Genomic DNA, 12,910 nt, shown 5'->3' with positions numbered 1-12,910 from the left:
CTCTTCCCTTGAGTCATTTCTGATTTTTCAATACAGGCTTTAAAACTAAACTCAGCACTAGCCACCAGTAGCAGACAACCTACTCTTCTTCAAAGCAACCAGTTCAGACTCCCATAATATATCACTGCAGCAGCTGCTGGGGCTTTATTTTCCCAATTAGCTCTAATTATGGTAAGCAGGGAGCCTATAGGTGCTAAGCATCCTGCCCCTAAATTGAGTTAGGCTTGTTAAGAGGGGGAAAAAAAATACAGTTGGGCTTCAAACATCTCTGGTAATTTTTCTAGGAGTATGCACAGTATGTCCATACAAGCACTCTCTCTTCCCACAATTATGTTACTGTTGTGGTATAACTCCAGCCAGTTAATAAGTACCACACAGATGCTCACTCACTCCCCCCTCACCCAGAGGGATGTGGAGGAGAATCAGAAAGGAATATAAAACTTGAGGGTTGAGATAAGAACAATTAAAAAATTGAAATAAACCACCACCACCACCCAGTAATAATAACAATAATAGTTGTTATGAAAAGGAGGGAGAAGCGGAGAGGAATGAAATCCAAAGGGGAGAAAAGAAAACAACTGATTCACAATACAGTTGCTTACCAACCACTGCCCAGCCAGTCCCCAAGCAATGATGGGCAGGCTGCAGCCAACCCCCACATGAGCGTGATGTTCCATGGCATGAAATACCTCTTTGACTACTTCACATCAGCTGTACCCCCTCCCAACCTCCTGCATGCCTCCAGCCTTCCCACTGGCAAGGCCTGAAAAACTGAAAAGTGCTTGACTTAGTACAAACACCACCCAGCAAAAAACAAAAAACATCACTGTGCCATCAACATCGATCCCACACCAAATCCAAAACACAACACTGCACCAGCCACTAAAGAGAAAACTAACTCCATCCCAGCTGAAACCAGGACAGTTATCTACTGAAACAGGGACATCTGATCAGCTAAATAAACTCTCCCCGCCTCTCACAAACACACTACACACAGTTAAAAATAAAACAAACCCCAAAACCCCTATCCTACAGCTGCTCCCAGCATTGCAGCAATTACACTCATCAGCATTATACCAACAAACTCCTCCTATGTTGCTTCACCAGCCGCTAACAAGACAACTGAATATGAATTATGAGCAGTGCTAGGACTGGGGTCAAAGGTAGATTTTTTTTGTGTGTGCTATGTTTAAAGGAAAGAACTTTATGGGGCTAGCCTGAGGGTTCTGCATTGTCTTTCCTGTCCCATAGCCATTTACTTTTTAATGTAACACTAAAGAAAATGGATGGCAAAAATGTAACAGCGTGGTGCTTAGTGCCCACACCTCTCTTGTGTTAGGTTTAGAACTGTCAAAGCACAGGGGCTCGCAGACCTCTTTAATTGCTCTGCTACCGACAGAAATATGGGCTCTGGTTACAAGACAAGATATTCTGAGTGGGATACTTACCGTATTTATTTGAAACAAATTATTCATGCCAGTGCTTTCTGTGCAGCTAATTGATAAAACAGAACTTAGGTGGGATATACTGTGTTATGTCAAGACATACAGTGAAGTTTATATATAAACTACACTAGTACCAGGCTCAGCAGATATGCTAATGTTTAGCAGAAAAAATGTAGATTAGAAACCTAATATATTCTTCTTTATTTTTTATATTTTAATCAGTGTTAACAATGAAAGACATCTTAAACTAGTTTTTCTTGCCTATCCTAACATACCAGGGTGATACATCTAGTTTGGTTATAAGCATAGCAGGGAAATATTTAAACGTTTGCTATAAAGTTATTTACCTGACCGTTAATATTTTTATTAAATTATGTCTATTGAATGTAACACCTAGATAACGAGTGCCCCATCAAGGTTTCTTTGTAGGTTCTTGAATTACGTAGGGACACCTTGATCCTGCCAGCCAGCACAGCTCAGCTGCAGAAGTCTGCCCTCGCAGATTTAACCACCTAAGCTTTTGTGGCAATTTCACTTTTTATGCATGAAAACAGCAGCAAACCACACATTAAGATACCACTACCTCTTTAAGAGATGTGGTACAAAACTCTCTCCAGTCAAGCAAAGCCAAGAATCCCAGCTATCCTCCTAACAGTAATGATATCACTTTGGAAAATTAATTCGGATGGTTTGAATCCTAACTCCAATTATATGAACTTCTCTTTCAGAGCCATAAAAAAGAAGCACCCAATAATGGGAAACAAATGCATTACCTACCTGACTACCACATTAAGGCCACAAAATTAAACATGAAGTCTAGTAGGAGAGGACCTAAGCAAGATGCAGTAACATTAGGCTGATCACTTTGAAAACTCCATGTTTTATGGGACAAATTTAATAAAAAAGATATGTATTAAATTACATGCTTAACAGGATGAAAGCACAGCATGTTTGCAGCGCAACTAATTGAGCAGTTAACATACGCAGAAGTCATGTTTTTGCTCAGGACATCCTTGAGATTAAGGCATACTGAAAGGAGAGAAGGGTTGTAAGAAGTATGTGCAGTTAGAGATACTTAGTGAGGAAAGCTTGAGGGAACTGAAAGCTTGTGTTGGCATATACTGGATTGGGAAGGTTTAGGAAAAGGGCTGGAACAACATTCCTGAGTAGGAATAGGTTTGCACCAAAACAATGAGGCCTTCTGAGGTGCCAACCATTACACTAAGAAGACAGTGTTGGAGGGAAGTCTGGATGTCTGGAGAACACTTTTGAGGATGATCAGATGCTAAGCAAGCATAGCATGGCATGGATGTAAAGAATCTGGTGGTTACCCCATCCAAGAACGGCTAGAAGAGCTGAGCAGCTGTTGCTCTCCAATGGTCAGGACCTGGGGAGAGCTTACAGCTCCAGCTGCCTGGCTGAGGAGCACTCACATACCAGAGAACAGGGTGTTTACTGAGGATTGTTCTTCACCCTTCTGACCTCTTCTGTCCTGCTTTGTGCCCTGTTGTAGCTGTCACTGAACAAGGCTTCTGCATGCTCTAACTTCCCTTTCATGTATTTTCAGGGGTGTTTTTTTTCTTTTTTTTTTAATGTTCTTCTCCTGCCAGACTGAAGCCAAACAGCATCCATCAGGCACAACACACCGCACCAACAACCCGCCTCCTAAATGCAGGAGATCAGCAGCAATCAGGCAGCCGAGTTTAATCAACGGCTTTCAGGTGCTCTGAAGAGGGTTCTGCGTCCCCCCAGCCACCAGCATGATGGCCTCCATTTCAAAGGCCCACCGCGATCCTTGATGTGAGGGGTAGACCGCATTCTGCTTCTTCTCGGACGCATCTCGCCTGTCTAGGTGAGCTGGGCATGTTTAACAGTGGGGCGGACGGGGCTGGGCTTGGTCGGGTCCGTCTCTAATCCCTCAGTTCCACACCCCCATCGCTCCCCTCACAGACCAACACACTACGCCGCCACACCACCCAGCTGAGCCTGGCAGCGATTGGCTAGCACTGCCTCTAGCCCCGCCTTTCCTCCCTACCGTGATTGGTCTACCTTTTAAATTGCCTCCCGCTACTCCACCTGTGATTGGACAATTCTTCGGGCAATCTTTTACCCTTCGGCCTCTCAATTGGCTGCGTGAGGGGAGGAGGGCGGGTCTCTGTCTCACAGCTCCCGCTGGCCGCGGCGGGGTGCGGGGCCGGGTGGTTGTTGTGGCTTTCTCCGCCGGCTGTAGCCGCCCGCGGCCGGGCCCACTGCCGCCCCGATGGAGCTCTCCTGCCAAACGCTGAGAACCACCTACCAGGCGAGGGAGGCGGTAAGGAACCGGCAGGCCAGGCGCCAGCGCATTACAGTTGCTATGGAAATCGCGACGGGGCCCTTTGCGCATGCGCAGTGCGGTAGTGCGCAGGCGCCTGGGGGACGCGAAGGTGTCATGGCGCCTGAGGGGCTCGGGGCTGCCTGGCCTGGCCTGGCCTGGGCTGGGCGGGGCGGCCACCAGGCGCACTAGCGTGACGGCGGTTCTGGCAGCCCGTAAGGGTGGGGGCTTCCCGCTGCCTTCCTTTCCCGTTTCCTTTCCCGTTTCCTTTCCCGTTGCAGGAGGGAAGTGCTTCTCCTGCCGCTCCTCAGGGCAGGGCAGGCCTCTTTCCTCCCCACAGCCACTGGCCGTTGTACGGCCCTGGCAGAAGCCGATACAAGTCTGTGTTCCTTCCTCCCTCGGCTCCCTTTGCCCTAAGTCCCACCGTGCCGCCGTCCCACGGGCGGGTCGAGCTCCGGGAAGCCTATAAGCAGCAGGATTTTGCTGAATTTCTTAACCTGTTCTTTTGCTTCCATCTGCTGGTCAGATTCAACAAGAGTAAGCAAGACTGCAGGACTGCTAAAAACCTTTCCCACAAAGGTTTTGGGTGTTGTGTGTGCATACACAAATCCTTGTTCCCACTCTGCATGACTAGGACAGGATTGCTCACAAAAAGACACTTTTGGGAAGGGTTCTGAGACTTGGGCTTTGGGTTGTGTTAACCTCTTAGGTTATTACCTAGGCATGGGAGCCTCTAGCACAGTGTTTCTCTGAACCCTGAAGTAGATTCAGGTCCCAGCCACTGAGAATGGTGCCCTAAGGTGTGGTATTGAAATGGTGTTAATGTGCAGAAGGAAGACTGGGGGAAAAGGGGTCTGATTTATAACCTCGCCAATGGGGATTTGGGTGGCCCCAGTCCCAAGGATGGTTTTGACTACGAAATGCAGAAGTGTTTGTGGGAATAGGTTCTGGAGCTCAGGAACACTTTGCTGTGAGCTGTACCTTTGGGTTAGTGTGCTTTGTAAGCTGACTTCTCCATAGCCTTTCTGGTAAGATGGATGTGAAGATCAAGAGTTTACATTTTGGGTATGGAGTTGAGGGAGCTATTCATATTCTGCAGAGGGGCAGAAGGTTGGAGCCTACTTTTTTTAAGCCAGTCGGTGACTAAGGAACAACCTGAAGCTGCCAAGAGGATTTTTGATTCTTGCTCCAAGGTTCTTGACTTCTGTGGAGGGAGCCTATATACTCAATTTCTCTTTTCTGAATTCCAGTATTCCAGTGCAGTATCTAAAAGTTAGGCTGCTACATCTTTAATTTGTAGCACTGAATAGTTACTGGAAACCCTAGTTCCCCCGTCCTGTCCTTATCTGTATCACATTTTCCCATTAATCTGTTCTATAGAATGGAAATTATTATTTTCTAACAATTTTGGGGGAAAGGATTTTAAAAAGTAAATTCCTATACATACTACAATTCTATAGCTGTTTGCATATACCCAGTGTGGTCTTACAATCCAAGAAATTTGTTCTGTGAGGCATTTCACTGGCTTTAATTGTTAAGTGTTTCCTATATTTGTTCTATAAATCACTTTTGATAAGCAATATTATTGTAAACTGCTGAAGTTCACAAATTCCTACAAATGAGTGGGAGAGTTAATGCTTGTTAATTAATTTATAAAGTCAGCATCCTTACTTTGTATTGTGTAATAGTTCACCATACTTTGTGTCCATTCATTTTTGTGTATTCATCATATAGATCACTTCAGTGAAATCTTGGCAGTGTAAAACCTGGCTTCAGCAATGTTCTTGTTAATAGAGGGAGCTAATAGCTGTCTGTGAGTGGCTCTTTGCATCGGAGCGTGAATTAATGAAAGACAGCATGTAACTATTGCAATGGGGATAGAAATCAGACAGTTTCTGGTTTTAGTGCACCAAACTCAAGTAGTAAAATGTCTTTACATTTAAATGTAACACGTCTTGGATGCATCCTAGTGTTACTACTAGGACAGCTGTAACTTCTGTGGTGAGCTTGCTCTATGCCTTTGGTTATGAAAGCTGTTTGTAATCCTTGAGAAACTTTGCCAACTCTATTGTTTGCAGCAGGCTTGTGTAATTTGGAAGAGAAAACAGGGTAAAGAAGCGCCTTTTCTTTGTGCTGGGAAGTTCTATTTAACGGCAGCTAAGTTATACATTGTTTAAAACTCACCATTTCCCTTCTCTGCTTGTGTTTCTCAAAAAACACTGTCAGCAAGCCAAACAATAATCGAACACCAGCCTTATAAAAAGCCTGGCAAGGCTGCAAATATAACATGCAAAGGGCTAGGGGAGAGGGAAAGCTGTGGTGTTACAGCATGGTAGAGGGAGGAGGAAAATTAAGTGAGAGTCCATCATGCCCCAGCCACTCTCTCTGTCCTGTCACATGGTGGCAGCTTGATTTTGAAGGAACCCCATACTTGGCAGCTGCCCTGGGATCCCAGAGGCAAAAGAGGGAAGGGACACTGCCTGTGTATTATGGTAAGATCTTTCCCTGTCTGATAACAGAGCTAACTGCTTGCCTCTTGTCTGAATTCCTCATCACTGATCCTCTGAAATCATCTTACTGACTTACAAGGGCACAATGCTATAGCAGTATAGTTCTTATTTCCAAGTTTCTCAGACCGTAACTTGCTCTGTAACTTTTTTCTTCATTCTATCAAATATATTCATGCAGAAATATAGGGTTAAATTAATCTTTTAGTAGTTCTATTAATTTGATGGAATTGCACGAGCAACTAGGTAGATTTGTAATAGAAATGCATTTTAGTAAAAGGTATGGAAATGGCTAAACAAACAATTGCATTTAAAGATGCAATACTCTATTTAATAGGGTTTCATTTTAAACATCTCAAAGAAAGGAATACCTACCACTTTTGTTAAGCTAGAAATAAGTAAAATACACTATCAGCATTGGAGCTAATTAGTTAAGTGCTCAACTGTTTAGTTTTTAAAATGAGATCACGCTTAAGTGCCTTAAGCTTTTATTAATTGCATGGACCCCAAAATCCCCTGTAGTAATTGAAAATTTAATTACATACATTTTTTGTTCTTTTAAGAATGGAAGCTTATTAAACTTTAAACATTTAAACATCTATTGAAATACCAGTGGCTATAAACAACATGCAATTCTAAATACTAATTAAACAGGAAGGCTAAATCGCTATAAAGCTAAACTGAATTTTAAGTAACTTTGCACTCATAAGTACTCTGATTTTTTTCATGCTGTGTAAGATTTACCATTTCTTCTCTAAGCACAGCAGGAATCCTGGGCAGTGTTAGTATCTGTCTGTACTGTGGCAAGCACGTTGTTTTGTGGAGATCAGTCCCTAGAGGATAAACTGGTGTTCAGGAAAGGAAACCAGCGTGGGCCCAGAGCTGCTTTAAGTGGCCAGCTAAAGCTGCTGGTGGCACCCACACATGCGGAGGTTCCTTTACCTCTTGGAAAGAGTACGTGGTAAAATAAGACGGCTAAAGGCAGGGAGACATAGCTTTGTGTAATTGGTCAAGAAAGCAATGATCCGTGTGCCACTGCCTCACAAGATTTATGATTTGGTAATAGTTACATGTTGAAAGATTTACTTTTTTCTTGATTTTTTTTAATTTTATTTTACAGAAAACTCACAGAAATAGCACCAGAGATACCTCTGTTCTGTTTTTTGGATCCAACCTAATGCAAGTCATTGTCTGTTGATCAACTGATTAACGGCTTAACTTTCTTTGGATATGTCTGACTTTGAAAATTAACCTTCACTGTTTGCATTCTTATTAACACAAAATAAAGACAGAATGAACCTAGGAACCTAAGAACAGTCTAAACTGTCTTCTGTTTTTTAAATAGGGCTCTTTTTTTGATATAAAGGTTCACTTTTGCTTTGCTTGGTTAACACAAGAACAACATTACCATGTTAAGGCTGGAGCAGGTTGCTCATACATAGAATGTTATCCGATTCCCAAAGCAAGTCTCTACTTAGAATACTTGAGATGCTGCCCATCACTGTATCACTATTTATACTAGAACTTAAAATGCCTTTAGGGGTAGTGAAAGTAACCTAGTGGGAAAGACAGCAGCAGAAGACACACCAGAATACAAATTATTTTCGAGGAAAGTTCCGGGCATGCTTTGTGGGCCCCTTCAGCTCATGAAGTGGATACAATTCCTCTCTTGTTGGAGTATCGCTGTAAATAGTCAAACATGAAACACTTGATGTGTTTTATTTCTGTGGCAGCCACTGTGTTTTCATGCTGTGTTTTAAATATTTGGAGGTAGCAGTGATCTTGCCCTTTGATATGTGGGCAAACACAACAGTTAATTTTTCTCAGCGTAAAACAGCAGGAGCAGTTTGCATTTAGAAGAATGTACAGGTGGGATTCTCAGCCAGTAATGATTCCAGCTTCCTTCTTGCACCTCCAACCCTGTTTCAGAAGATTCAGATCATCCAGGACAAATGGTGAGAGGTTCGCAATTCAAAATCTGTTCAAACACCAGCACCTCAAAACAGTAAGAAGGAAAAGATCATTTCATTCCAGGATGTCGGTGTTTTCTCTTTGCTCATGACAGTTCTCAGAACTGGGTCATTTCTTGTTGCAGCACCTCTTAGGAATTGATCCACTTCATTCAAGAGTTACTGATTTACTAAGCAACGTTCTCCTTCCCCAAAATGGTTTAGAAAAATCATCTTTGTACCAACACTGAAAGGCAAACAGTATTGTAGCTTCCTTACCAAGTGGCTGCTACCTTTATCAAGAGGATATCAAAGGTAGTAGAGGCTAGAAGTGGCGTATGATTTCTTCCCTTTTCTCCATACAGCTTGATTCTTCTCTCTAGAAAACCAGAATGAAAGTCCTACCAATCTTTTTATTAATATGTGAAATACAAATACACTTCCACCCCGCAGGAAACGTTAAAAGCAAGCCCCAGCCTTTTCTTAGTTGTGTCACTAGATGGCCCCACGCCTGAAGCCAGCATGCCAGAAAATAGCTGCTATGCTGGGGGACCTGGGGCTCTACCCAGTACTTTTTACAGGTTGGCAAACACACAGAGAAGTATTAGCACAATCAGCTATTGTTTTATTTTTAAAACTATCTCAAATGTTTAAGTTAGCAGTGGAATGCTACATGATATTCGCTGCTGTGTACAGAGCAAGTTTGTTTTGCTGTACATTGCACCACTTGAAAGCACCTCTGCTTGTAGGAATAAATGATTCTGTTATCCACAGTTTAATGATGCTTCCTTCCTGAAACCGGGATGGATAGCCTAAGTGGCTTCCCATATAGATACTCCTTTTATGCATCTTGGGGAACTGAAAAATAATTCTTGCTCTAGTAGTAATTCTTTGGCTTGTTTGGTGTGGCAGAGAGCCACAGCAGCCATTGCTATGGATGCTGGGGCTCTGTTTCTTGTATGAAGAGGACAAAGATTTTTTTGGGGTTTGTCACCTGCAACATCTATTATGACCCTAAAATCTCAGGTTTTCTCTGCAGATGCTCAGCATATATGGCATGTTTCATCAGAGTAAGGTTTTGTTCCAGTATCTTACAAGATTCCCATTTCTGCTGCCTCTCGTGCTCTACTTGATATTGCACTTTATGCTCCCCCAGATGAAGCTTCAGTGAACGATGGCAAAGATATTTTACACTGCCTTGTTTTTATTGCTGAACCCTTTGTGAATGACTTTGGGTTCTCCAGTCAGTGTGAAGAAATCCATGGGACTGACTCCATACTGAAATTTCTGTGTGTTGGCACCTGACTTTGGTCACTGTGGTGTTAAAATCGGACAAGTCTGGTGTTACCCCAAACTACTAATTCCTCAAGTGCTCTGTGTTTCACTTGTGTTTATGTATCAAGGCCCATGAAAAGGGAGGTGCAAACAGTGTTACTGCTGGTCTTTGTAGTGTAGTCATACAGATTCCAGACCTGTTCTCCATCGCCCTTCTCCCAGCACTCAGAACAGATTTCTGGTTGTAAGGGAAGCACGGAGCCACGCTGGAGCACGAGGTTTCCTTGTGCAGCTCTTGCTGACACTGTACATGAGGTGCAAGAGTCCTACTCTGAAATGTACATCAGCCTGAACATGTTGGAGATCCATAACCATAGTAAGGGAAGTAAGTTATATTTTCAACCTCAAAGCAATTTTCTCTTCTCTATGAAAAGGTTTCTACCCATCCAGTAGCCCTGATAACGTGTAAGAAAAATTACATTGAAAACCGCTTTCCTTGTGTTTATTAACAGTGAGTTGTTTTACAGTTCTTACATGCTGTTGTCTTAATTTGTTTGTTTCCACAGGCTACGTTTAGATGCTGTTTACAGCAATAAAGAGAATATTACATTTGATCTAGAGTTCTGTCTTAATTCACAGGATGAAATGCGAACAGAAGCTCGTCGAAAAAATCTCCTCATTCTAATTTTGCATTATTTAATGGAGGAAGGGTATGGTGGTTTTTTTTTTTCAATAATAGTGCTCTACATTTGTGGGTTTGTGTGTGTCTGACCTCCTGTAATGTGTCCTTCTGTCCTCTGTTGGGTGGATAGACAGCATGGCCTTTTGGTTTGATGTGAGAAAGAGGTAAACTACTGTTATGTTTCTTGGTAGTTTACTTTGCTAAGTTGTTTCAGTTTCTGGGACAAAAATGTCCTATACAATTTAAAAATACTTTAGAGCAATGAACAAAGGGTTTTTAAACAGAGTTTATGCTTTTGTAATTAGTTGTAATAAGAGTTTTGGACAGGTCAAACCCCCCATATACTTATTAATACCATTGTTTGCTTTTTTCCCTCAAAAATCAGAATAAGGGCACTCCGTTTTTTGATCTTTGTTTTTTTGAAATTATCAGGTATGTCGATGCTGCAAACGCATTGGAGCAAGAGACGAAATTAAGTTTACGTGGCTTTGAAGTTTGTGACAACATTGATCTTGAGACAATTTTGATGGAATATGAAAGCTATTACTTTGTAAAATTTAAAAAGTATCCTAAAATTACCAAAAAGGTCCTTGGCATTGGTACGTGGCTTCTTTCAAAAAAGGAAGTTTTTGTTTCCAAAACCTAAAATGTATACTTGCCTGATATGCTCAGTGCCCCTCTCATGTATGTCAGTGCTTAATGTTTGAACTCTTACAGTTGGAGCTATACTTCTAGCATATAGCACATAAGAATTCAGAGGTGGTGTTTTGAGCCCTTCTGCTCTTCCTTCTCTTTATGTGGAGGAGCAAGACAGTGATGTTCTGTCTTTTAAAAACTGCTTTGATATTGGAAAATACCATGTAACTAGAAAATATTATGTCATAGATATATCCACTTTCTTCTTTTTGGAAGAGAATAGTAAGTGTTCTATTTTGGATTTAATTTTTAAATTAAAATAAACCACTTATGCAAGATTATAACTTAGGTCATTCAAGCTAGTGCTTAAAAGCTTATCTTAGTCCAAGATTTAAGTCTCATTAACTGTTTATTTTACCCATTTTCGTGTACTAAATGTTATGTGGCAAACAAGTAATAGGTTTAGTTACTCCAAAGGACTTAAAGTCTGAGGTATAAATGAATGATACAGAATAAGGCGAATCAGAATATGGTCAATCTGTTATGACCTTAAGAACCTGATCAGTTTTATACTTAAGTACAAAATGTAACTTATAAAAACAGTAAAAACAACTGTACAAGAATCAGTTATGAAGAACTTGAAGGGTACAGAAAACACCAACATCTCTGTTCTTGTAAGAAAAATATAATCATCAGAGAAAGAGGTGATTGGCCAGGGAACATCTCTGAGTAGTTGTCATTGTTTTGTATAGCTGCCAGCAACTTTGAAATCTCAGGTAAATTAAACATTATATAAATATAATAAAAATTACCTGTATAGCTGAAATGATTTTGAAAGCTGTTAGATGTACTAGTCATCATTACATTCACTGTGATGTAGAAGATCAGTACTACCTGGAAGCAAACATCATCTGCCTGAAAAAGAGATTTACCTGTAGAACCTATTGGTTGGTGTTAATACAAAGAGGAACAGCCTTGCAGGATAAAACCAGAGAGATTTATTATGAACCAAGAAGGAAAATGTATCACAAGGCATTTGCCACATCTTACTTAGTCAAACTGAATGGTAGCCAAGGCTCAAACTGTGATTCAAGTGGGAAAAAAAAAAAATTCCCAAAAAGCCACTGTCAGACAACGGTGACCAAAAAACTTTTGGGTTTTTTTGTTTCCTGACCAAAAACTGGGTACTGAGAGCTTCTAAAGCTGTTCAAACATGGGGTAGTCTGCCATTACCCAAGCTTAGAATTGTGACCATGCTGGCAGGGATGCATCCTCCTTTCTCCCTGAAGCATAAGCAGCCTCCTTTCCTACATGTAGTTTGCAACCTGCCTTAAATTGTGTCTGTGGTCAGATTGTGGTATATGCAGGCCAAACAAAATGATTAGTGTGGTTCTCCTTCCTATGGAATTCTTTGTGCTATTCTCAGCAAGTCCTACAGAACCAACTGGTTATTTCTGTGGTGAATTGCAGTTTGCAGTGTGGTAGGTGTACCCCCAGGATTACAGGTATCACTCATGGGCTCTCCTGCCTCTAAGCACACAGTGTTCCCAGGCTCTTTCAGCGAAGTGGCTGTTTGGGAGGGATTATTTTATGTAAGTGTATGAGACTTAGAGTGGAGGAGCATTCTACAGAGAACACTGATAGGAGATGTATTTTGGAACAACTGGGTGCATGCCAGTATGGTACAAAGCCTGAGCTTTATGAGTTCAGAACTAGGCTTTGTGAGTTCGACATTTTGTGAAAAAAGCTTTTCTTTGACGGTAATTGTTCCAAATGACATAACTGCAAAAAATAACATAGTTTGATAACCACCGTTGCAATGTGACATTTGTGCTGTCTTAGTATGTTGAACATGATAAAATTCCTATTAAGAGGAGGAAAGCAAATTCTTATTTCCCAATTCAGCAATGGAGAAATTATTAGCATTAAATAAGCATTTTGTGTGATATATTAAATTAGTTTGTTGTGCTTAATCTAATTCTGGTAGTGCCCATTTTACTGTGAAAATTATATTGGTTTTAAAATGTAAGCAAAGAAACCAAAGACAGAATGAGCCTAAAATTTAACAAGCCTGAAGCCAAACTGCTCTCTCCAATATCAGTTTG

The 12,910-nt window shown here is 41.5% G+C and overlaps 1 protein-coding gene across 8 annotated transcripts in view; it reads left to right on the top strand.

The window, feature by feature from the left end:
* The first annotated feature begins 3,596 nt into the window (after positions 1-3,596).
* KATNAL2 (katanin catalytic subunit A1 like 2) overlaps positions 3,597-12,910 on the top strand; it is a 30,459-nt gene continuing 21,145 nt past the window's right edge. For 6 of the 8 annotated variants that reach the window (XM_055698914.1, XM_055698912.1, XM_055698915.1 and 3 more), the window contains exons 1-3: positions 3,597-3,756; positions 10,127-10,197; positions 10,602-10,768. In XM_055698914.1, coding sequence (XP_055554889.1) covers positions 3,706-3,756; positions 10,127-10,197; positions 10,602-10,768 — 289 coding nt within the window. In that variant the 5' untranslated portion in view covers positions 3,597-3,705. Of the gene's footprint in view, positions 6,249-7,383; positions 10,198-10,601; positions 10,769-12,910 lie in introns of all 8 variants that reach the window. The other 2 variants (XM_055698909.1, XM_055698910.1) reach the window with 2 other exon arrangements.

This window comes from Falco cherrug, chromosome Z (assembly GCF_023634085.1).
Source record: "Falco cherrug isolate bFalChe1 chromosome Z, bFalChe1.pri, whole genome shotgun sequence".
In the NCBI taxonomy this organism is placed as follows: Eukaryota; Metazoa; Chordata; class Aves; order Falconiformes; family Falconidae; genus Falco; species Falco cherrug.
The sequence above is the reverse complement of the archived record's forward strand: the minus strand, read 5'-3'. Positions and strand labels throughout refer to the sequence as shown.